The sequence below is a fragment of the Anopheles cruzii genome, chromosome 2 (assembly GCF_943734635.1).
Source record: "Anopheles cruzii chromosome 2, idAnoCruzAS_RS32_06, whole genome shotgun sequence".
NCBI lineage: Eukaryota > Metazoa > Arthropoda > Insecta > Diptera > Culicidae > Anopheles > Anopheles cruzii.
The window spans coordinates 3,650,142-3,674,966 of record NC_069144.1 but is presented as its reverse complement, the minus strand read 5'-3'; the positions used below and the strand labels follow the sequence as shown (position 1 = coordinate 3,674,966).

The 24,825-nt window shown below is 45.8% G+C and overlaps 3 protein-coding genes across 4 annotated transcripts; 1 reads left to right on the top strand and 2 right to left on the bottom strand.

The window, feature by feature from the left end:
• Positions 1–36: 36 nt before the first annotated feature.
• LOC128266976 (6-phosphofructo-2-kinase/fructose-2,6-bisphosphatase-like) lies at positions 37–12,825 on the top strand. Of its 2 annotated transcripts, none has more exons than XM_053003766.1 (9): positions 37–301; positions 6,857–7,143; positions 7,660–7,794; positions 9,302–9,559; positions 9,633–9,851; positions 9,919–10,153; positions 10,222–10,349; positions 11,132–11,316; positions 11,843–12,825. In XM_053003766.1, exons 1-8 carry the CDS (start codon positions 43–45, stop codon positions 11,249–11,251), a joined length of 1,641 nt encoding a protein of 546 aa, XP_052859726.1. In that variant the 5' UTR covers positions 37–42; the 3' UTR covers positions 11,252–11,316; positions 11,843–12,825. The 2 variants fall into 2 exon arrangements, with proteins under 2 accessions (XP_052859726.1, XP_052859727.1); XM_053003767.1 differs by lacking the exon at positions 37–301 and adding an exon at positions 6,246–6,789.
• Positions 12,826–13,618: 793 nt separating this feature from the next.
• LOC128268710 (histone H1B-like) lies at positions 13,619–14,359 on the bottom strand. Its single transcript, XM_053005902.1, has one exon. It carries the CDS (start codon positions 14,357–14,359, stop codon positions 13,619–13,621), a length of 741 nt encoding a protein of 246 aa, XP_052861862.1.
• An 8,326-nt stretch (positions 14,360–22,685) lies between these two features.
• LOC128274881 (POC1 centriolar protein homolog A-like) lies at positions 22,686–24,241 on the bottom strand. The gene is made up of 3 exons (XM_053013223.1): positions 24,238–24,241; positions 23,222–23,733; positions 22,686–23,153 (listed from the first exon to the last, which is right to left on the bottom strand). Exons 1-3 carry the CDS (start codon positions 24,239–24,241, stop codon positions 22,902–22,904), a joined length of 768 nt encoding a protein of 255 aa, XP_052869183.1. The 3' UTR covers positions 22,686–22,901.
• Positions 24,242–24,825: the final 584 nt, after the last annotated feature.

The window sequence follows — 24,825 nt, the reverse complement described above, 5'->3', positions numbered from 1 at the left end:
GCGGAAGCGGAATGTTCAGTCTCTTTTTGTAACTCGGTCGAAATGGACGTGGTCGCGAGCCCATCGGTAGTTCCCAGCGTCGTCGTATCGCCGTCGGTGGTGCCGGCAACGGCACCAACCGCCGCGGTCGTGGCCGCCGCTTTGGCGTCCCGGTCGTTGCGGGTTCGCACTTCGAGCCAAAGCGGTAGCCGCGAGGTGCTGAGCGAGATCCAACTCTGCCCGAGCGTCATGTCGGAGGGAACGCGCAAAATGTTGCCCCCAACGACGGAAACCATCCAGACGAAACCATTTCCCATACGAGGTAAGGTTGGGGAATGTGGGGTTGCCCGTTTGGCTTAGAATCCGCAGAGTGCGCGCGCGTTCCTATGATGCACCGATGCGCGGCGCATTGTCTCCGCTTTTCCCCGCTTTGCGAGCGATGGGTTGAAACTATGGCAACGATGGATTCAATTGATAACCCCGCAGTTGGCCGCGCATCGGTGTGTGCGAAAGTGAGCAAAATGGAGTGCGAACGCGCGATCACGCCATCGGAGTAGGTCGTCTCGCCGTGGTGGTGGTGAAACTTGACACAAGTGTGCCGGCTTTGGCTTCGTCTGCCGTAGAAAATGGTCGTTGCGATTATTATGCCGATGAATGGGTTGAAAACTATGCTAAAAAGAAAGGAAAATCCTCAATCAAACCACATGTGCCGAGTGCGTGCGTGAATAACCGTGAACCGTGTGTGTGGCAGGGCGCACAGGACACAAGTGTTATCGGTACTTTCGTTGGTTCTCGGAACACTGACCGTCAACGGGGACCGGGACCGGGACCGGGTGATGGCATTGAAATTCGGACAGGTGGTAAAAATAGAATCGGTCAAACGTTTGGATCACTCTCCTCAAACACACTCCTTCACGCGGTCGATGGGTTCCCTTTTCCTTGTCCCGCGGTGTTCCTGGCACAAAAACGGCACGATGTTTAATATAAAGTTTCATAAACGGCCGTAACACGCGACCACCGGCTGTTAAGAAGGACCCCGAACCCCGAGGAACAGGAAGTCATTTCTTCCTTCAGTTCATCGACCTCACAACCGAAAAAGTGCGGCTTCTAATTCTATCAACAAAATGTAATTTTCGATGTGTTTATCTTATTTTTTAGTGCCTTTTGGGTTTCGTTTATGTTCATTTTGATTCCGATAACGAAAACGAACTGTTGCTACGCGCCACCAGTGGAACGTCTCGTATCCTTCTTTGTGAGCAATCGCAGCAAGCTGTTGACCTGATTACGATTTTCATGTTCAGAGAATGACGCTTCGATGAGCCGCCCAGCATCGTATGATCGGTCGCATGATTTATGATGATAGCGATTGTTTGCTGAGGGCAAGACAGGATGCCAAAAGAGATCTAGTTTTCTATTTCATCTTCTCAATTGCGATGCTGCATTCGGACAAGGTTACAATGATTTTCGAGCAAAACCCATCAACTTTTACCCCCATCAATCTCACCCAACAAGTGGTTCGCAAGATGAGTTCGAAGAGAGAAAGTCCTCCCGGACCCGTACTACACAGAGAGAGTGCGAGAGAGAGAGAGAGTAATAATTCCCGCGTGATGTGTTCGAAACACAATGTGCCTCTCTGTGTGGAATGTGCGCAGACGGGGCGATGCACAAATGCAAAATTGCACTCGATGCACCACCCTTTTCTGATGCACGGGGCGGTCTCCTTTTCGCTTCTACGCTCCCCCCGTTTTGCGCCGTCACTCGTTACGCGAGCTAATGAGGCACGGCGAAGAACTACACAAAAGTTAAAGCGAGGCGCCCTTGAACTTGAAGATTAAAAATTGCGCCACAACGCGCCAAGGCCACGGTCACAAGCGCCGCCAGCAACGACGACCAACACAAAGTTGGACGACCAGCACAAAGTACACTTGTTGGAGATTTTCTGTTGGACTTGTTGGACAGTGGAACCCGTGACTTCGGGACGATGCACCGTGGGACTGCACTTTTCATTACCACGTTTAATTAGCGTCCGTAGCGGTTTACTCAAAATATACTAAAGAGCGTCCACTTGCGTCATTTAGTGTGGTCCCTCTGGTCCGTCGTAAGGATTCTTCGAAGCATTAGGAATGCGCTGCCAATCGCTTCGGCCAGCTGGCGGCGCTAATAAAGGCGCGCCAAGCACGATGCGATGATCATTCCCGTTGTTTTTTTTCTGTTTTCATCGGAAGTGGACGGCGTAAAACTCTGGGACGAACGGGTGCCCTGTCACCGAACAAACATTTACCAACCAATTTTGGGTATTGCCTTTCGTGGAAACTAATGGTCGGCGAGAGATTATTGCGCGGGAGAAAAGCGATTGGACGATGAATTTGGGATTCGTGACAAATAATTAAAGGGCTACGGGCACGATATTTGTGTCGATAGCACTCTATCGAATTACTAGGCGCATTTGGTGGCAATTTTTGTGATTGATGATGTCAGTCAGTACAGGGGCGGTTAATGAGTACAAATCGGACAGACAGCTCGGCACCACGTGCGTTGTTAGATAAAACCTCTTCGACACACCTTCATATCGAACGTATTTCTTACACAAACACATGGACACAATTGGACGCATCGATTCAAGCGATTGATAAGATACCGTGCGATTGATAAGAAGCGCCGAAGATCTATGAAAGAAGTCCCGTTTCGCTTAGATACAGAGGTTCCTTTCGTGGGTTGCTCTTAGTTCGTAAGTGGGCCACCCTGTCTGCCATCCCGGAACTGATCTTTCGGTGGGGTCCCCAATTCTTGATGATGATGGATGATTTCGGTCGCGATTGGCGTTTGCGACCGTGGGCCCGTGTCTTATCCGGTGATTCGGGGCGCAGTAATCTTCCGCACACCTCATTATTGGAGTAAGAGCCGAGAAGTGGTTGTGTTGGGTTCGCATACCTTCCGGATGACCTCCAGAAGCCGTCGTGCTTGACTTGTTTTGTTTAAGTTTCATCTTCGCCATCTTATCGTCGGTTCGTTGATACTGCGCAGAATATTGTTCTGGTTTAATGATGTGTTCCGCGCTCACACCGGAGTTAAACGAACTACCGTACGGAAGCTTCGTTGTTGCCACACCAATTAAAATGTGCAGCGTCCTTGAGCCGCTTCCCATCATGAGCATATATCCTTTAGATCTTCACAACCATTCGTAACCCACCGCGCGTACTAATGAACCGTAACCGTCGCTGATAAGCCCGGTTGTAGCTTCGCAAAATGGGGTTGGTGATGACGCAAGCGATAATCGGCACAAATCACAATCTCAGACTCCGGGCCGTGTCCGATCTTCCGATGAGCACAAGGTCGTTCTCTACCACGCCTAAGTGTAATCGGTTACGTGTTTGCGCACCATCCCGAAGCCGTTTCTCGGATGTTGTTGTTAATGACTTTCGCTTGACTCGTCACCTCGCTTATCAGCCGCTAGCGGTGGCAGACGTAGTAAAAGCGCGCCGACGCTTTCCGTCGCGTAGCGAAAGTACGAGATTGTGCGTCTTTCGGCGGGTTTTGAGCCGCTTGTTACCGGGCGGAAAGATTTTGGCATCTTTCGGGGCCAACGGACAGGCTGAACTCTCTCTCTCTCTCTGTCCCCACTGTCTCTGGGGCTGGATGGTGGAACCCGCTTCGCCTATCTAGAAGGGCGCCCTCTGCCCTGACATTGGACTGTTATTGACAGCACGAATGATCGCTGAAGTCCCCATGGCTGAGGTGTCTTTGATGCTTCTGTTCCGATTTGCGATAAGAGGAGTTTAAATAGAACGTTAGTCAACGACCTGTCCGTCGGTTGTGTAACTCACGATTGATCACGATGAGTCAATCGAGGTTTAAGCAAAAGTCTGAAGAACTGGTTCGCATTTAATCGCGCCCTGCTTTTGTAGTCCGAGGCCTTCACTCCGGCATTGAGTCACCGCAGAAGTGCAATGTGACGCATTTTGCCCGCCCAAACGGAATATCCTATTACCGTGCCCGTGGCTAACCGAAAGGGTGGTGTTTATTGCACGCTGCTTGGCTTGGGTAAGCAAAACGATGATGATAAACAAACTGATGACGCTGGCGAGCAGTTGCAGTTTTGTGCGGAGCGCACTTTAAACTAGGTTGTTGATGATTGATTCGCTCCTTTGCCACGGGTAAACACTGCCAAGATTAGCGGTCTTTGTTGGCAAGTGCTTTAAGAGTCAAAAACCCTGTTTTTATAATAACTTTGCAATTTTTGCATTGGTCTAAGACTGATAGGAAGTAGTCGGGTCAATGGCACTCGTTTTTTGAAACAATTTCCTGTTTGTGTTCTCCGTCAAGGTTCCGATCGATGCTCCAATTTATGCTCAAATAGCCCCTTTGAACCGGTTTCAGCTCGCCCCATCGGAAGAGTAGTTCCTGACCTACACATTCTAATCGAATCATCTCCCATAAAGTTTATGGAAAATTTTAGTGATAAGATAATGTATTGCTAATGGGCCGATGTTGTTTTGTCACCTGCGCCGCCGGTGACACGGGATAGGAAATTAAAAGTGTGTTCACACGAAGTCGTGAAGATGTGGCCATTGCAAAGTCGTTTGACTTTGACGTTGATCTTCTGCGGTTCACACCTAACGCACGTGTCTGGGCCACGTTCTGGCCGTCACAGCGCGCGGACATATTACGTGTCAGCAACCAATTATCGATTAGTGATTAGGGCGGTGCAATAAATACTGCAAAAACCAGAAATTTAATCCCAGGTGAAATGAAAAGCAGTTGGTTTAGTCCATTCGGACGATCGTGTTTCTTGTCTCCGTCGAATTAAGTAATTTACGAAAGTTAATTACTGTTTGTAAAAAAGGCAAAATCTAATTTGAACATAATCTTTGCGTCGTGACACAGGTCTATTTTCTAGAGCTGCTCCACCGTCGGGGCACGAACAGTAATCACGATCGCATCACGTGACGCGCAATTTTGGCTTTTCGACAAATTTGGTTTGTCTACTTCTCGCGTGTTACGGGACGCTCTACTTGGCTCATATTAGTGAAAAAAGGAAGCGCCAAAAAGCCGCGCAAAAAATGGAATTTCGTCCAAAAACAGAATGTCGCGCAATGCGCGAGCCAACTGCGCTCTCGCCACTTTACGTCACGGAGTTCACAGATTTTTGAACACAACTGCGCCAATAATAAACGTGTGTACTAGAATAGTGGCCACTTCTCTGTTACACTCCAACCAGTTGCGCTCCTTATTTTGTCTTATTTTAAACATTTTTGACTCATCGCTCAAAACGATAAAGCGTCGTGGCCGATCGTGCTCCAGTCTTCTTAGTCACTGTTGGTGGCGCGTTACAACAATGATGCAAAATTACAGATGCAGTTGCGACACAACAACGAAGGAGCGGGTGGCGGTATTGACGCTGTGTTCTCAAATGGCAGGAGCCGGCGCAGGGCGCAACGAATGAATGAAGTGATGTTTACGGATCAGAATTGCAAATTGTTGATCAACGAACGCGCACCGGTTTGCGCACGTGCTTTTATGGGGGAACCGGCAGCAGCCGGAAAGGATTGGTTTTCAGTAGTGTTAAATGTGAATGGGAAAATGTTTGCTACTTTAGGATGCATCAAGTAATAATATGTTTCTTTTGCCTCTGCTATGACTAATACGATTCAAGAAATGGCTGCGGATGGCGCCCTTATCTCCTTTCTGTGTCCTAGATAAAAATGATTGACGGCCATCGTGAGATGATCTTGTTTGGTAAATTATAGTCTTTTGCTGCATGGATAAATTACAGGGCACATGGCCCCTAATTGCAGCCATTGGTCACGCAATTCTGCTTCCGAGTGGCCATAGAAACTATTCAATTAGATATGTATTGTGGAGCTCCGTTGTCTAGTCGTGATCGGCGTCGATTTCTATCCCGTAATCTGTGTAATTTCGAAATGTTCTGCACTTATTTTAATAAGTTCGAGCCACTTTTTCTCACCGTCCATTAAATGCATAGTGAGAATCTTCACTCTCATCTCACTCTTCACTCGTTACTCACTATGTTGCTACTAGATGGCGCTAGCAGCAATGAATACAAAACCTTTTGCTCTCACAACTTGCATAAAAAATATTTCTCTCAACTCACTTTGTCAGTGGGAAAGTCAGTGATTCGCGAACTGTCAAAAACAACAGTCCATATTCCGGCCGCGAAATTTGCATTTTACATACCAAACCGGATATTTTTGTTTCATTGACCCACGGATACACGCACAGATACGTTACGCTAATCGGACGCCAATGTCCCTTTTCGCGGTGTTTTGTTGATAACCGAAAGTGAAACGCGTGAGCTCGGCACAGTCGTCGCGGCACCACCGGCACCGTAATCGCCATTTTTCGTTGGTGCTTTGGTCAATGTAGTATTTTACTTTGTAGGCTCTGCGTTCCGCGGACATTGTTATCTAATATTGAGCGCGATTTTTGTTTCGTCCTGACCGTGTGCCTCGAGGGGCGGGTCAACCCGTGAACGGTCTTGCATTGAGGATTACCAGTGTGTTTTTCGTGCATCAGGAACCATCTTCGCAAACGGTGGATTACACCGATAAACTGAATCCCTTTAACACACGCTACGCTTCGCTTGTTCGGCGAGCAAGATCCGGCCAGAAACATCACTAGAAACAAAGTATCGTGGCAATCTTTGAGCCTGGCGCGTTGCACAATCACCTTCAGTTCAGTTCGGGTCGTAAACTTTGGTTGGCAACACCATGGCAACGGATAAAAAGGGATCCAGCGACAACATGATCTCCCTCGGGTGGAAGTTTCTCAACAAGGAAACGTTTGGCAATGGTGCGGAGCATTGGCATCATTATGTTGTTCGTGTTACTATATACTTTCTCTTGCCCTTTCTTCCCAGGTGAGCGAGCAAACTACGTCAACAGCCCGCATGTGATCGCGATGGTAGGATTGCCGGCTCGCGGCAAAACGTACATCTCGAAAAAGCTCTCCCGATACCTCAACTGGATTGGCATCAATACGAAAGTATTCAACCTGGGCGAATACCGACGGCATGCGACCGATGCCTACCGCAGTCACGAGTTTTTCCGACCCGACAACGAAGAAGCGATGGCCATCCGGCAGCACTGCGCTGAACTGGCCCTCGAAGACGTTTGCAACTGGCTAGAGAATGGTGGCGAAGTGGCGGTATGTTTCAATGCGCGCTTTATGACAAAATACGCTCTCAAATCTCTATCAATCTAGTAATCGAGTCCAGCCGCAGTAAAAGCAAAGTCTTTCCGCCGTTGTAATCTTTGTACCCGTCGCGCGATCGCAACTAATTAATCGCCTACAGTGGAACCGATTGATATTGATATGATACGCTGAGCCCCGGCAATCGAAACCGCGGTTCCGAACGTTGCGCAGCTTACCGGGATCGTGTTTACCAAAGTCCATCACCAGAACGGCCGATAAGCACACACACTCGCTGCTGCAGTGCACTTCTCGAGAGAGAGATAGATTAAGCGCCTTGGACTGGCGCGTAGCGATTGAGCAGCGCAGGGTGTTGGGTGTTTATTAAACAATCGTTTTGCACGGGCCACTCGGACGGAAGGCGGTTTCGGATTTACATTCATTGTGGCGCCGTAGAATGAAAATGCTATGTCAAATGTTCGTTCGTCCGAATCAACGCTAACTTCGATTTTCTCTCTCTCTCTTCGTTAGGTGTTTGATGCAACGAATTCGACCCGCGATCGACGTCGGATGATTCGCGAGATTGTGGTAAAGAAGATGGGCTATAAACTGTTCTTTGTCGAGTCGATCTGTGACGATCCGAGCATCATCGAGCAGAACATAATGGTAAGGACTCGGCGGGAGTTGGCGGCAGTCATTCTCGCAGACCGTTAGACCGACCGATTTGTTGGACGCCACTGGTTTTGTTGCTTTCAAAAGAAGAGAAACGATTAATTCTTCGAAACATGACGCTTCTTCAACCACCCCCTTGCGAACGATGCCGTTTGACGTACGATTTTTCCCCATTCATCTCCATCATTCAGGTTAAGCTCAGTGGCCTGGAGCATCTTCCGCCACTGGTAACGAACGAGGTGACTATTGCTTCTGACCGTGTTTTGTTGCTCCCCTTTGAATTGGCTACCATTCGGTTCACTCCTCCTCTCTCTGGGCCGGTTACTAACAGTGTTCCCGTGCGTTTGAGACAGTCCCTGGGTTCCACCGATCCAAATACCACAATAACCAGTCCACATTCGGAAGTTCCTCGCCTGCGTTTGCCGCTATACTACGAAGGGATTGTAGATACCAGCGAAGGTTGGTCAACTTTCGGTTCGACACGCGGTTGCAGTTCGCGGCCAACAATGCCACCATAATAATAGCTTCGACCACATGGTCACTTCGATTTAACGGATCATCGCCGGGTTGTTCGCTCATAATTTCAATTGAAAATGAAAGCTCCGAGTATTTTACACAGTCAATTTACAAACTCCTATTTTTGTCATCTATGGTTACTGTGATCATCAAGTAATCGTAGACTTGATTCGCGCTGTTCGACGAAGCATTGTTAATCCTTGAGGGCCGTTTACACGTTGCGATATATCGCAGCAATCCCTTGTATGAAACCAATTGCCACGATATATCGCTACGTGTAGACAGCAAAAAAGGAACAAATTGCTTGTATACGACCAGATTGGCAGATCAAAAAAATTGAATGCGCCGAGCATCAATTTCGGTCCAATCTCCATACATGTGTGCGTGTGCTGACGGTGGATATACATGTGTGCGTGTATTGATGGCGGTTTGGCATGTTGTTTTGAATGTTTTAAAGCAAAAGTTTAACGTGAGAATAATTGCCTCGCTTTAAAAGCCATTTCCTCGACCACCGTGACCGATTAGTACTCTTGGTACGTTCTATTTTTTGCTTTGTAACCGAAACGCACAATCCAAAGGCAGACAAGCACAGTGTTTCTTCCATGTCTGTTTCCATGACACTGAGATCTGCGATTGCAAATCGCAACGAATACATCGTGGCGTGTAGACGCTCCACCTTGGCTGCGATATATCGCTACGAATAATGGATACAAGGGATTGCTGCGATATATCGCTACGTGTAAACGGCGCTTTAAACGTTTTTCCTTTTAATTTCCCTTTCATGTTTCGACTTTTAATATGTGTCATATGTAATAATTAATGATCCACCAAACAGGACTTGGTGGAGTGTTTTCGACTCTTTTCGCGCCAATAGCCCGTGGCTAGCAGTGTTTAATCATATGTTTCTGGTGACACACCTACCCAGTGCCCAGTAGGATCGTAACTAACACTGTGTTCTCTCTCTTTACCGTGACGCACCCCGCAGGAGGTAAAGGTGAGCAGTCCCGATTACAAAAACATGAACGTGGAAGAGGCACTGTCCGATTTTCGGCTGCGCATCGAACACTACCAGGAGCGGTACGAGCTGCTGAGCGAGGAGCTGGAAAAGGATCTGTCGTACATGAAGATCTACAACACGGGCGAGAAGGTAGTGGTCCACAAGCACGAAGGCCACATACAGTCGCGTATCGTGTACTACTTGATGAACATTCACATCACTCCGAGAACGATCTATCTGACCAGAGTAAGTGCGTGGCTACGTGCGTTCTTCCCAGCAGTGCCGTTACAATACCGATTTGTGGTTTCCCCTTTTGTAGCACGGTGAAAGTGAGCACAATCTACAGGGACTGATCGGTGGAGACTCGAATTTGAGTGAACGCGGTCGGCGCTACTCTCAGGCTCTGGCGAAATACATCGACGAACAGCAGATCGAAGGGTTGCGCGTGTGGACGTCGTGGTTGAAGCGCACCATTCAGACGGTGACGGACGTAAATGCACCACAGGAGCGCTGGAAAGCTCTGAACGAGATCGATGCCGTAAGCCAGCAAGAGGATGTTTTTAAAACTGGAGAATGCATTTAAAACCATCCTCCCTTCACCCCAGGGTATTTGCGAAGAGATGACCTACGAGGACATACAGCAGCGGTTCCCCGAGGAGTTTAAGGCACGTGACCAGAACAAGTTCGCCTATCGCTATCCGCGCGGTGAAAGTTACGAAGATTTGGTGGTCCGGCTCGAGCCGGTGATGATGGAGCTGGAGCGCCAAGGAAACGTGCTCGTTGTGTCCCACCAGGCCGTTCTGCGTTGCGTACTGGCGTACTTTTTGGACAAATCGGCGGGTAAGGGGTCAGCTCTTCCTTCCTTCGTCGTTCAGAGCCCATGTAAACAACATTTCCTCCTGTTCCAGATGAGCTGCCATACTTGAAAGTGCCTCTACACACGATCATCAAGCTAACGCCGGTCGCGTACGGTTGCAAAGTGGAACACATCCAACTGCCGATCCACGCCGTCGACACGCACCGCGGCAGACCAGAGGTAAGCTTCTGGCGGACCGTCCACTAGCGGGTTTCGGCTTCCGAAATTTCCGATTTCTCACATAACCAATTGTTGCTACTGACTGACCCCGTTTGCGAATGTGCCGTTAATAGCCGTTTAATTTCGTTGCCGTTGTTTCGCCATGTGTCTAGATAACGTACGGTGCCGTTTGTGCTAATGACGTTTGTTTATTTGCTTTATGTTTCTGTTTGTGATGTCGCTTTCAAAATAATCACCCACACACAGCATGTTCGTAGGCAGGACTTTTGATTGCCCATTTGAATTCGGGCGGAGAAGCTACTAGTATCTTGACAAAATTTTCACAGATTGTCTCGACCTAAGTATGGGTTGTTTTAGTAAACGTTTTCTCAGTTCGTTCCCCTCTCTGTACCTCTTTTTGTGTAAAATTTTCTCTTCCTTCACGTCCCCAGGACAAGTTTCACAAATAACACACCTGTTCTTGCAGCGATCTTTGGTCTCTAACTATAGAGCCTCTGTCCTATAGTCGTTGCCGCTAATTTGGTTCAATTGATTTCGGTTTGTACTAACGAAGTTTTGGTAGTTCGTGACACTCCTAAACAAGCTGAAATTATGCTTCCGAATTATTTTTCCTCCGAATTAATTTGATTACCACCTTCCTTACCTTCCTTTTCTCGGTCGCCCGGCCGACCGCTATCGCCTTGATCCTCCCTTCCTTCCTGATCCTTCTTCATCTCCGTTACACTGTCCAACGATCATTCACAACTTCTGTCCCCGAACCTCTACGACCCTTTCTCTTCCAGAACGAGCAGGATCTGGACGATTCCTTCGACAGCACCGTCGGAGGTAGCCCGCCGAACGAAAAGCAGATCATTCTGAACGGCACGAACGGCGAATGTCGCTTCTTTCCCAACAGTTCATAAGCCAACCATCTCAAAAACATGCCTTGAATAGCAGTGTCCCCCAATGGCCACGTTCGCTCCGAAAGGTGATCGTTTAGATTGAGTTGAGTTTTGGCCAGTTTTGCTATTCGCTCTAGTGTGTTAGGTTTGCCTGGTGCTTTATTCATTATCATACTCATTTTTATTGTGCATTATCATGTTTTTCAGTTTTCGTTCGCGTATATTGTCGTTTCTTGTTTCGTTATTTTTGTCGGATTTTTTATACCGGTTGCAATGTGAAAAGGTCGGCTTGCGATCGCTTTCTTTTTTATTTGATTAAACTTATCGTTATCTTTTATTCAAAGTCAATGTGCCTTGGTTCAATTTGCAGTATTTTACACGTAGTTCCACAAAAATCGTTTCGCTATTATAGCTACACTTGCGTTTCACGAGAAAGGCGAACTAATTTGTGCATTTCATCTTTCACTCAATAACGCACATCCTGGGTGTCAGTTGAAGGGCCTTCGTATGAAGAAGGACTTCAAGTCAGTGCTAGGTTCGCTGGGTTGTTTCAGTATCCCCTGGACACACTCTAACCGCTTGCCCGTATCGAACTGGGCATTCCTCTTGCAGGTGCCGGGAGAGCTGGATCCAAAGTTTTTAGGGAAACCGGAACCATGTCCGACCGAAAAGCAGTAATCATTCGTCAACACAAGAAGCAGTATGTAAAGGATCATATTGCCCCGTCAAACGGATCGACCAAAAACAACTCTGCCGTGCATTTCGTTAGTTCCGATTTCAGTGCCGCGAACCAACAGCGTCACCGATCCTGGGGATCAGTCTTATGGCGTATCCATCGTGCCCAGCTTGTGGTCCTCAGCTGATCTTTTTATCACCCAATTATCGGTCTGTGTATGTGCGTGTGCGTATCCCTCTCGATCGTTAGAGGCAGTCACTTAAATTACATAAACATCCCGATTACGCACCGCGTTGTTGAGAGAGAGGAACAAAATATTCATAACAAATATGTAAATAATACTACAACAATTATGCTCCTGTTTTTTTATGTCCGTTTTAACTTTTGACCTACTTTTTCGCATGAGGCATGAGTACTCGCCCCATGCTCGAGACATCCCGCGTACGGTTAAGTTAGCATTTTTTAATGTCATAAGCGGAAGGTAAAACGTTAAACTATAGTTAACCTCCCGAAACAAACAGCGGGAGTAAAGTCCCGTTTCTAGAACAAAATTTCCATAGTTTCATTAATAAAACCTGAATAAGAAATAGAAACGATCGGTGCATTTACTATGAGACATGTAGATCAGTAATCCAAAACGGTAGACTAGCAATCAGCATAAAAACACCATGAAAATGGCTTCAAAGCAGGGTGAGACATCTCGACTGTTAGTGGCCAATTGATATGGATTGTATATGACGTAGCTACAACAAAATGACCAACCAAACAGAGGTGGAAAAGAGCCACCATCTGGCTGAGTTAGGGTGAAAATTCGAACAAACAGGAATGTGATGTTTAGCAGACTGGAAATACCGTGTCTAATTATTTGCGAAAGTAAAGTAGAGGACGAAGCAAGGTAAGTTTCGTTTGGTGCCTGTTCCGTGTAGTTCTCGTATCACTTGTACCTAATTTTGGGCGTAAATTTTGTTTGAGAAAACTATATTATACTAATAGCGATTTGAATTCTCTCCATTGGCTGAATACGAGCAGCAGCTGTTCGCCGTTGGATTGTGCACCGATTTGATCGTTCCGTTTATCGACTAAATTGCTGCCGTGCCGTGCCGTGAAGCCGGAAGGAAAAGCTTTTGCAAAAGGGCTTGTCCAATATCGAAAATCAATGTATTGTAGATTTTCCTCCTGTAGCGCGGCACAGTGTTTACGTAGCTTAAGTCTTGCGTTTTCTGTCCCGCTGTCCTTTTTGTTAAAGTAAAGTGTTCAAATAATAGAGAATCAACGGAATTTCACGTGTTTTACAATAGTATGAAATCTTGTCAATGCCAGCCACAACGTTTGAAGCACAGTCCTTCCCAAATACATTAAATTTCTTACCACTTTCTAGCAATCGTTTTCCGAAAAAGGTGCAGAGGTAGTGTAAATAGGTAAAATGCATCGGGAAAGGCTTTTCAGGCCAACCACATTGCTGCTTAGTCGCTTGTTTTAGGTACATCCGTCGCGGTAGGTAATGATTGTCGTTTAAAAATGTTTCTGTACATGTTCGTGGTCCTTGGCACGCACTGTCCTTCAAGTGGCATGTACTTCGCAACAAATACCCCAAAATCCCAGCCCTCGAAGAAATATGAAAAAGCTCTTTTGGTAGTCCTGAATAGGATTGTTTGCAGTTTGCTGTACGCATCCTGAGCGGATGTTTCCTTTTAGAACATGAGGCCGATGCCTTACTTCTTGGCTGGGGCGGCCTTCTTGGCAGCTGGTTTCTTGGCGGGAGCAGCGGCCTTCTTCGGCTTGGGCGTCTTTGGCTTCGCTGCAGCTGCCTTCGATGGCTTGGTAGCCTTCTGCTTGGGAGTTGCTGGCTTCTTGGCGGCTTTCTTGGCTCCTTCGGCCGCCGCTTTCGGTTTCTTGACGGCGGCTGCCTTTGGTTTCTTCGTAGCCACTGCGGCAGCCTTTGGCTTCTTGGTTGCGCCAGCTTCTGCCTTCTTCACCACCTTCTTTGGCTTCTTATCTCCGGCTGCCTTCTTGGCCACCGTTTTCTTCTTCTTGTCGGCAGCAGAGACAGACTTCTTCGGGGCCTCAACCTTCTTTTTCTTCTCTACCGGAGGCTTCTTGGCGGACGCTGACAGTTTGAACGAGCCCGACGCTCCGGTTCCCTTGGTTTGCACAAGCTTGCCGCTGGTCACTCCGCTCTTCAGGGCCTTCTTCATGAAGGTGGCCAGCTTTGTCACGTCGGCCTTGTAGTTGGCTGCTACGTACTTCTTGATCGCCTGCACCGAAGATCCGTTGCGCTCGTTCAGAGCCTTAATCGCGGCAAAGATCATGTCGTTCACCGGCGGATGGGCCGCTGGCTGTTTCGGCTTCTTGGGTCCTGCGGCGGCCTTCGGCTTTTTCGGAGATTTGGCCACCACCGCTGGCGAGGCAGCAGAGGCTGCGGCTGGTGCTTCAGTTGCTACGGTATCTGCCATGCTTACTTGATGCTTTTGGCGCTTGAAACGTTTGCCCGTTACGTAACATCCTTGCCCATCCCGCGTCTCACAAACATCAATAGCAAACCCACGCTGTGATTATACCAACGAGACGACACAGTGATTATACGTATTTTGCATGTAACAATATCCACATACAAACACGAAAACTATTTTACTTAAACGGAAATGGGATGTGTTTTTGTTTCATTCAAACAACTGCCGCCGAACGAGTTCGAATTTTTCCGGAGCGTATCACACTGTCGCCTACCTATTTCTCAACTGATGCACTCGCCGTTGTGGGTTTCCCGCTATGAAGTTGAGATTTCCAACACAAACGGACAACTTTCTTCCGTCGGAAAGGCTCGGTTTGTTTGCAAAAATACCATTTCAATGGATTCTGTCAGGTTTTAGTAAATGTTGTTTTTTCAACTCCTCCATTAAGTCTAAATCCAGACACTAGCTTGGCCAGTTTTGTTGCCCACAGACAGTCACAGGCAAAGCCCTGACCTTCCTCTTGCCTGCTTTTATACACATCGAAGGGCAACCAGTCTCACGGGCGGAATGCGGAGGTCCAAACAGCGGTGGAATCGGAACCTTCCCATTCACAACCCGCCCGGGTATCAAGTTGATCGACTTTATTGTGAACTTGCCGATCTTGCCACCATAACCGATATGTGGTCGCGAAACTGTATTTTCATCTGGGTTTTAACGACCTATGAGAGTCTAAAGAATCCTTCAAGAGGCGTCCGTCGCTACCCCGTTACATATCAGATGAAGGATTAGTGGAATTAAAAAGACGCGAAGGAAGTAAGCAGTGTCACAGCCACCGACCCGTTATAAGCACGAAATCGCTTGCTAAATACTTACTCTCTGGAGAGCGCCGGATAACAAATAAAATCATGTTCACAGACACTGGTATAATTCTGAAATTCATATTGCAACTGATTACATGTGTGGTTTTTTACTTGAAACGAAACACAAAAGTTTGTATCCTTCCGAGGTTGGAACTTCTTTCCGCTTCCGCTCTTTCAATTCGCAGTAACACCGTCAATGGGATAGAAGCGTTTGTTGTCATAGTCGATTCTACACGAGGGCATCAATTTGTGTAGCCGTTCGACAGCAACCACAGACACCGAGCAATGCCTGAGGATCAATCTCTTCAGCAATGGGAACTTTTCCGCTATCTGATAAAGATCATCGTCCGTTATCTTCAAGCGTTGAAGCAGTAGCGTTTGACGATCAAAGAAATTGGAAGAATTTATTCGATTACATCACAACATCATCACAACATTACATTAATAATCCTTGATACTCCCTGATACTTACCTTACTAAGAAGTACTGTCAAGCACCGAACGTTGTTGCGATGAATGGAACGAATGTTACAAGAGGACCGATAATTTAAGTTCCTGCAAGTGCATCAATTTATCGATTCGTACAGAATCGTCTGCTGCTGACTGATTAGGGAAAATAAAAAAAAATCGAATTAGCGCATTTGTAGCATCGAGGGTCTACAATCCACGTTTCAAATTACCGAAGGGATGGTTAGTTTTAAGCTTCGAAGACAAGCAAACTTCTCGCAGATGAACTGTACTTCATCGTAGGATGTGGGATAAATGTCCAGGCAGCTCAATCGTGGCACAACTTCGAAAAAGTTCTCGAGCAGAACTCGAGGAATACCGCACATTCAATTCAACAGATTCGAGCGAGTTTATAGCTCCACGAAGAATTTTCCTATCCACTTGTCCTCTTAATTCAAGGCACTGTAAAAATAACCAATTAAGTCAAATACTCCTTTTTTCGTTTTGTTTGCTTACCTTAAGCTTTCTCAGGTGCACCAACGAGTCCAAAAATCCTTCGTTCGGTCTTTAGAAAAAGATGTAGATAGCTTAGCTCAGGACAGTGATGAGTAATAGATTCAACCCATTCTACTGGAATATTTTTTCCGCGAACAGAGAGTCGTTGAAGGAAGGGGTGCCTTCGAAAAAAATCAGGACGTCCCGCTAAAGCCATCTCTTCATTCATGTCAATTTTAATTTCAATATCAATGAGCAAATCCTCTAGGCGTGGAAACGTTAGTTCGAGAAAGGGGTACAAATGTCTTCTATGATACATAGCATACACATGAACGAGCTTTAACTGTCCACTCAGTATTTTCCAAACGTCCAGTTCAAAATCTGTCTTGCAATTCATATCAAGACACTGTAAATTTGGGATATTCGTACGGCTAAATCGTTGTCGTCGATTCAAGCTCTTTAGCTCCGGTAAAAGACGGCAAGGTGTATTTTTTTTGCGATATTTTTGGACATCATCAATCACCAAATGTTGAAGTGCAGGAACTTCCAGCAGAATCGATCCTAATTGCTCCCAAGATTTAATATAATCAATGCGCAACATTCGGACGTGTGGCTTTAACGTGTGCAGTAACGATACTAAGCCTTGTACTAAGCGACGATCGAACGGCAAATAAGCCATTGGAGAAACGTTGCGATAGTTCCTTTTTGTGTTGAACAAAAATTCACAATTGGTATCACGCATCACCAAACGCACACGGTCCATCCTGCGACCAGAAAAGGTCAGCTCGGACCACCGACGGCACACGAGGGAGGCTAGCTTCAATTCATATACATCGAGGTGGTCGAAAATCGTGCATAACATCTAGCAAAAACAAAAACTTGTTAGTCAGTTACAGTTACTTTTCATTGTAAATCACTTACTTCATCGGGCAATTCGTTTAGATTCATGTTTTCCACGAACGTTCACTGCGTAAAATTGTTTTAACTGAAATGGGCAACCGATAACAAAGGGTAGATCCGAACTGTATTAAAAACCGCGCTGTCAGAATGAACGTCAAAAAGACAGGATTGCTGAGCAGTCCAGGGTTGTACTCTTACTGGGAGCCACACGAAGCGTAAAAAATCGATTTGATATAAATCTATAATGTCAAATCGTTTATGCGTCCGCGGACTCGTACTGGGGTGCCACACGGAGCGAATCTGTAAAATAACATATAACGATTTGACACTTAATCGGTAAGTAGTTGTCAAAAGCTTTGTGGCTCAGCGGACCCTTTAGAATATAATACAACACGTAATAACGAGTTTACAAACAGACGAAAACAGAGGTTTGTTAACAAACAAAGATTCTTATTTGTGATGTTATTTTGAATTTTAACTATAAGTTTATCACCGGACCGGACGATTGGCCTTTGTCACTTTGTTCAATCCCATCTTGCTGGTACAGCAACAATATCTAAAAACACAGAAAAAATTATTCAGAAATCAACTTACCTCTTCGATTTCTATTTTCTCGGGCCAAAAACATGAATGTAAACACGTTGTTCGGTCACCACGTTGTTATATTTCAGACCTGCCACACGAAGCATAACGAATTTGACACAAAGTTACGAGTTACAGTTATGAGTTATGCACCGTGTGGCTCCACAGATACAGTGGCCTACTTCTAGAGTTGACCAAAAGTTACGCTATAGCTACAGCCAAACAAGATAATCTATTTGCGCATTTCTCACTTATAGGGTCGCTACATTTGACGTGCGTCAAACGATTGTTTGTTGCTTTTCCGTTTTTCAATAATTTCAGTTGTTTAGTGCAAATCGTTGTTATAGTTCGAGGAAACATAATGATGCTTTCGGATTTACCGGATGAGGTAAGGAAGCAAAGTTGAAAGTAACTGTAGTTTGGCGCTGCCACTACGTTTCTATTTCATTTAAGGTTTTGTGCTGCATATTTGACCACCTCGACGTGGGCGACATGAGAAGAGCTGCTCTTGTCTGCCAACGGTGGTCTAACCTGGTGTTTTTGGGTCGCCGGATGGATCGAGTGTTGCTACGACCCAAGCCTGATGAATGCTCTGTTTTGCTGAATAGTAAACGAAGCTATCGGCACATTTACTTAGAATTTTCCAAATACGCTACAAAGAAATTTGCCAAAGGAATGCCAGAAAAGATATTGCACAAGTTCGGGTTATCGATTACTAGTTTGCAAATTCATTCGTTCGTCAACATAACCCTGCTTAGAAAATTCCTCTTAGAAGTCCCGAATGTGCAGGAGTTGACGATTCACATGAGCTTACCGGCTGAAGACACCGAAATTGAGTCATTTCCAGCTCTTGCAAAATTAAAAAATCTAAATCTACGCACTAGGGAGAGCGATATGCCACTGTTCAGAGATGCCCTCAATTTGCCTACCAACTCCCCGCGCTTAGAACAGCTGAAATTGGGAAACGACGAAGGAGCGTTTTTCAACGTTTTAGAGCATTTCAGCCCTCAGCTAAAAGTGGTTAAAGTTAACCGTGTATCCGAAGAGTTTTTTCTACTGAACTTCCCTCGACTCAGGGAGTTGGAGTTGTTTGTCGATGCACCGATCACTTCCGAGTTAAGTTTAGATTTTTTTCGAAGGCACTCCTCCATTCAAGAGCTCAAGATCAACAACGCGATCCCGTTAGACTTGTTCCAAATCATCACGACTCATTGTCGCAATATTACGTATTTGAGATTAGTTACATCAAACCATCACCGGAAAGGAGATTTTAAGAGCTTGGATCAGCTAACCAAGCTCAAGGTAAGTACATATCTTGCACAGCAATGTTCCGACCCTGACTTATTCGATACGATTCCTTCTTGCAGCATCTTGAAATCGTTAACGCCGTATTAGACGATGTGAGGGTGGATGTTTTTGAGGGATGCGGAGTGATTTCTTCACTCGAAAAGATGTCTTTCCATGAGAACCACAACATTCATCGTTGGAGTTTTTTGACCAAACAGATTGCGCCAGAATTAAAATGTTTGGAATTCATTGAATCATTCTATGTTCTCCCCTAATGCCAAATTCTTCGATGTGATCTGCAAATATTGCTCACATATCGATTCAATTATACTAGACTTTTGTTGGGTAAGGTTATTCGAGAGATGTTTTGCTGCATTTGCCGGCGAAAAGGTGGCCAATACAATTACTATGCTCTTACATGTTTTAGCCATCGCGTGCATTCAAGTCCTTGGAAAAGCTACCACTCCTACGTGACGTGGAATTATGCATGATGACTATTGAAGATTTAAGTAAAGTTCACCTACCCACCGTTCGATTCTTGAAATTTTCAGATTGTGAGAAGGTGAGTTGATGGGAAATTTGACACTTAATCGGTAAGTAGTTGTCAAAAGCTTTGTGGCTCAGCGGACCCTTTAGAATATAATACAACACGTAATAACGAGTTTACAAACAGACGAAAACAGAGGTTTGTTAACAAACAAAGATTCTTATTTGTGATGTTATTTTGAATTTTAACTATAAGTTTATCACCGGACCGGACGATTGGCCTTTGTCACTTTGTTCAATCCCATCTTGCTGGTACAGCAACAATATCTAAAAACACAGAAAAAATTATTCAGAAATCAACTTACCTCTTCGATTTCTATTTTCTCGGGCCAAAAACATGAATGTAAACACGTTGTTCGGTCACCACGTTGTTATATTTCAGACCTGCCACACGAAGCATAACGAATTTGACACAAAGTTACGAGTTACAGTTATGAGTTATGCACCGTGTGGCTCCACAGATACAGTGGCCTACTTCTAGAGTTGACCAAAAGTTACGCTATAGCTACAGCCAAACAAGATAATCTATTTGCGCATCTCTCACTTATAGGGTCGCTACATTTGACGTGCGTCAAACGATTGTTTGTTGCTTTTCCGTTTTTCAATAATTTCAGTTGTTCAGTGCAAATCGTTGTTCTAGTTCGTTTGCGAGGAAACATAATGATGCTTTCGGATTTACCGGAGAGGTAAGGAAGCAAAAGTTGAAAGTAACTGTAGTTTAGCAGTGCCACTAACGTTTCTATTTCATTTAAGGTTCTATGCTGCATATTTGACCACCTCGACGTGGCCGACATGAGAAGAGCTGCTCTTGTCTGCCAACGGTGGTCTAACCTGGTGTTTTTGGGTCGCCGGATGAATCGAGTGTTGCTACGACCCAAGCCTGATGAATGCTCTGTTTTGCTGAATAGTAAACGAAGCTATCGCCACATTTACTTAGAATTTTCCAAATACGCTACAAAGAAATTTGCCGAAGGAATGCCAGAAAAGATATTGCACAAGTTCGGGTTATCGATTACTAGTTTGCAAATTCATTCGTTCGTCAACATAACCCTGCTTAGAAAATTCCTCTTAGAAGTCCCGAATGTGCAGGAATTGACGATTCACATGAGCTTACCGGCTGAAGACACCGAAATTGAGTCGTTTCCAGCTCTTAAAAGTTGAAATATCTAATCTCTACGCACTAAGAGCGATATGCCACTGTTCAGAGATGCCCTCAATTTGCCTACCAACTCCCCGCGCTTAGAACAGCTGCACTTGGGAAACGACGAAGGAGCGTTTTTCAACGTTTTAGAGCATTTCAGCCCTCAGCTAAAAGTGGTTAAAGTTAACAGTGTATCCGAAGAGTTTTTTCTACTGAACTTCCCTCGACTCAGGGAGTTGCATTTGTCGATAACAACGACCATTCCTCAGTTAAGTTTAGATTTTTTTCGAAGGCACTCCTCCATTCAAGAGCTCGAGATCAACAACGCGATCCCGTTAGACTTGTTCCAAATCATCACGAGCCATTGTCGCAATATTACGTATTTGGGGCTTAGCTACATCAAACCATCAGCAAGGAGATTTCAAGAGCTTGGATCAGCTAACCAAGCTCAAGGTAAGTACATATTTTGCACAGCAATGTTCCGACCCTGACTTATTCGATACGATTCCTTCTTGCAGCATCTTGAAATCGTTGACGTCTCATAGAAGATGTGAGCGTGGATGTTTTTAAGGGATGTGGAGTGATTTCTTCACTCGAAAAGATCTCTTTCCATGAGAACCACGACATTCATCATTGGAGTTTATTGACCAAACAGATTGCGCCACAATTAAAATGTTTGGAATTCATTGAATCATTCTATGTTCTCCCCTAATGCCAAATTCTTCGATGTGATCTGCAAATATTGCTCACACATCGATTCAATTATACTAGACTTTTGTTGGGTAAGGTTATTCGAGAGATGTTTTGCTGCATTTGCCGGCGAAAAGGTGGCCAATACAATTACTATGCTCTTACATGTTTTAGCCATCGCGTGTATTCAAGTCCTTGGAAAAGGCTACCACTCCTACGTGACCTGAATTATGCATGATGACTATTGAAGATTTAAGTAAAGTTCACCTACCCACCGTTCGATTCTTGAAATTTTCAGATTGTGAGAAGGTGAGTTGATGGGATACACGAGTTGATAGTTGTAAGATTAATGAGCTAACTTTTTTTTATCTTCCGGCGGCAAACCGTTACATCTTCGGCGAGTGCAGCTAACGGATCGTAGGCTTTTCGAGATACCGAAAGCGTTCCCTATGCTGGAAAGGCTAGTCATCGAACGCTGTAAGGTAAATGAGGAAATGGTTGCATCGCTCCACGACATGATTCCATCATGCAAAATCGACTTATATGGAACATGGGATTAACGAACAATGGATTATGAACGAAAAGAATTTTGAAGCGCTATAAATTAATTGAAATGCAAAGAAACTACGTAAAGAGAATTTCAGAATAAAGCTATTTGAAGTTATTAATCAACATTTGCTTAAACGCTCAACCCACTTCCTCCGATTTTTTCAGTCACTAACCATCAGTTCTCTTCCGAATTTTAATACTGATTCGTGTGATAAATTTTAAAACAGGTTTACTCACGACGATTCTCCTCTGCACCGCGTCACCGACCGAGAGATACTTTTAATCATGCACCCGTGTATTTGTGTAGGGCGGATCCGATTCGATTGCGTGTACGATCCCGGATTCCGATGGCCCCGTGGCCGTTAATGTACTACTTTAACCCGGCCGATGGCGCCGGCGAACAAGTGGCCATCACGAACGATCCAATTATGTAGCTTGTCCGTTGTTGCTTGTTTTGTGGAAAACAATCACACAAATCGGATCGAAAACGACGGCCAGCCGGAGTTTGTTGGCACGGCACGCAGCGCACGGTCGATAAAACAAGCAACGGCAACATAAAGTGAGCCTCAACTTGTAAAGTTATATATTTTAAATGGATTAACAAATACAAATGTCTGTTTGCTTCCCTGTGCGCTTCCGTCAAAGAATCTGTTGGCCATAACGAACCGGGACAAAAACTAAATTAATTCATTGTCGATCCAAAACTATGTCAAAAACAACGAAACGAAACTCTTCTTTCAATGCTGTCCAATTTCAATCTGATTATTTCCAAATGCTGCAAAACGAGTCTTTCAAAACCGGAACGACCACTTGCCACCGGATCCTTTGGCTCGCGAACTGCCACGTCGTTGCTTGGCGAGGGTTTGCTCGTGAAACTAACGCTCAGTCCGGCCGTTTGGTTAGCTCCGGGGGAGGATTTATTCAGTTTGATTACAATTTCCTTGCATTATATGGAAGGGAAATTTGAGCAAAATGTAAGGTGATTAAAGTGAATAAAGGACTACGCAGAGCAAGGAGCATTGAGAATAAGGACGGTGATGCGACAGTGTTTAATCGCTAACCTCTACGGCGTCAGATATTTTAAAGTTTTCAGTTTTAGAAGCATCGACTAACACGCTCGTGTCCGGCAAGTTCTCTTTGTTCTGCGTGGCATCATCAGCATCCGCCTCACTGACGTCCTGATCGAAGAAGCTAAACTTTCGCCCGGCCATCGGTGGATTCATATCCCCGCAACTGCTATCGGTTGAGTGGAGGGAATGTTGTGCCGATTCGCTGTCCAAGTTCGCCTGCCAAAGCATCACCTACACCGGGCGGATTGGGAACCCAAGCTCAGTATCGAATCGAAATACAACACGCAAACCATTCTTACATGCCGATCTTCACTGCCGGTGACGAAAAATTTGCCATCCTTCGAAAACTTTACCGCCGTCACCGGACCCCGATGACCGGTGAGAGTGAATATTTGGCGACCCTCGAGCAGGTCGATGATTTTAGTAACGCCATCCTCACTGACCGTGATCAGATAGTTGCCGGAAGGGTGAAAGTCGAGCGCGTTGACTGGGCCGTCGAAAATCCGGTAGTATTGGATCAGCTTCCGAATGTTCACGTCATAAATTTTCACTCGACAGTTGTCCAACGCGATTGCCACCAGCGAACTGTCGGGATGCCAAGCAACTTTGTATCCGGCACCCTTCTGGTCGACAAATGTGTGGACGCACTGCCCGGAGGCAGGGTCGAACAGTTTCAGCGTGCGGTCATCAGCGCAGGAGGCGATCAGTTTACCGTTCGGAGAGAACCGGGCACAGCGTACCCAGTTTGTGTGTCCTGTTGAACGGACAACTGGACAACGGCGAACAATCTGCCCTCCGTTCCCGTTTCCAGCTGCTTATTCACGACATCGGTTGTGCTGGTTTTGGCTGAAATCGATACGGCATTGGAGCTGTTCCATCGGTGGAAGGTCGTCGTAAACGGTGCAGCGCGCTGGAGTGATTCTATAGTCGAAACATTCGTCAAATTAAAGCACAACAATCGGTTCACTGAATAACTACCTGTAAATGGCCCTAGTGCCGATCATTTTAATAGGCGGGCAAATTGCTTGAGGAACATTTTGGCGATTTTCAAGCGGCACCAAAACACAAGTTCTTATTCAACACATCTTTCGACCGTTTGACGTTTCTCTGGGTGCCACAGTTGACCTGCCAATGTATTAACTTTACCGAATCGACGAAACTGGTATAACCGAAAGAGAAACGGGAATTGGTCTAACAGTGCACCCGTTGTCAATAGAGTCACCCTGTGCTGCGTTGCCAAGCGCAGCTTAGCACTACTACACACTTAAAAAACAGTCAAAAAAACAAAATCGCTTCAAAGCTAGATCGCACCAACACATGGTGTCGTCCGATGTCGCGAAATGAAACGACTTTTCGTTGAATCGGGTGAGTTTTTTCCGGGTTGCGGCCGATTTGTTCCTGTGGACGTGAAAGTGCGCATCGAAATCGCTGCCGGATGGCTGCTTTGGGCTACTACGTTAGATTCATTTCATTTTCAAGAACACCAAATGGCGGCAACTTCGTTAGCGAAGTGTTTTCGTTTGGATACGTGAAATATGTGATGACGCCGCAAATGTAAGCTGCTTCTGCGAACTCGCACTGTTTCTCCCGCCAATCGAAACGGTCGGTCGCGAAATAAATAAAAAAAAGTGTACGGCGAGATAGTGGCGAGCGAAAGAGAGAAAGAGAGCGCGCAAACTTGTTTGTTGTCCGTCGATGGGAGCATCCTGTTCGACGAATTCGCCCCGGCGACGGGGCTGACAAAGGTGATAAGCTCTCAGCATCCTTGCTGTAGCGGAAAAATGGCTCCCAAGCCGACGCTGAAACAAGAAGAGCCAACGTTTTCGCGTTCCTTCTCACCTTTCGCAGCAACCGCAGCTTTATTGGATTCGAGCGGCTGAAAATTTCATTCGCATCCCGTGTG

Excerpts from the sequence above, each read along its gene's own strand:
- LOC128266976 (XM_053003766.1), top strand. The coding sequence starts at position 43 with ATGGACGTGGTCGCGAGCCCATCGGTAGTTCCCAGCGTCGTCGTATCG. Across the intron at positions 7,144-7,659 it reads AGAATGGTGGCGAAGTGGCG|GTGTTTGATGCAACGAATTC; the intron begins GTATGTTTCAAT and ends TCTCTTCGTTAG. Across the intron at positions 7,795-9,301 it reads TCATCGAGCAGAACATAATG|GAGGTAAAGGTGAGCAGTCC; the intron begins GTAAGGACTCGG and ends CGCACCCCGCAG.
- LOC128268710 (XM_053005902.1), bottom strand. The coding sequence starts at position 14,359 with ATGGCAGATACCGTAGCAACTGAAGCACCAGCCGCAGCCTCTGCTGCC.
- LOC128274881 (XM_053013223.1), bottom strand. Across the intron at positions 23,154-23,221 it reads CCGGCAGTGAAGATCGGCAT|GTGATGCTTTGGCAGGCGAA; the intron begins GTAAGAATGGTT and ends CGCCCGGTGTAG.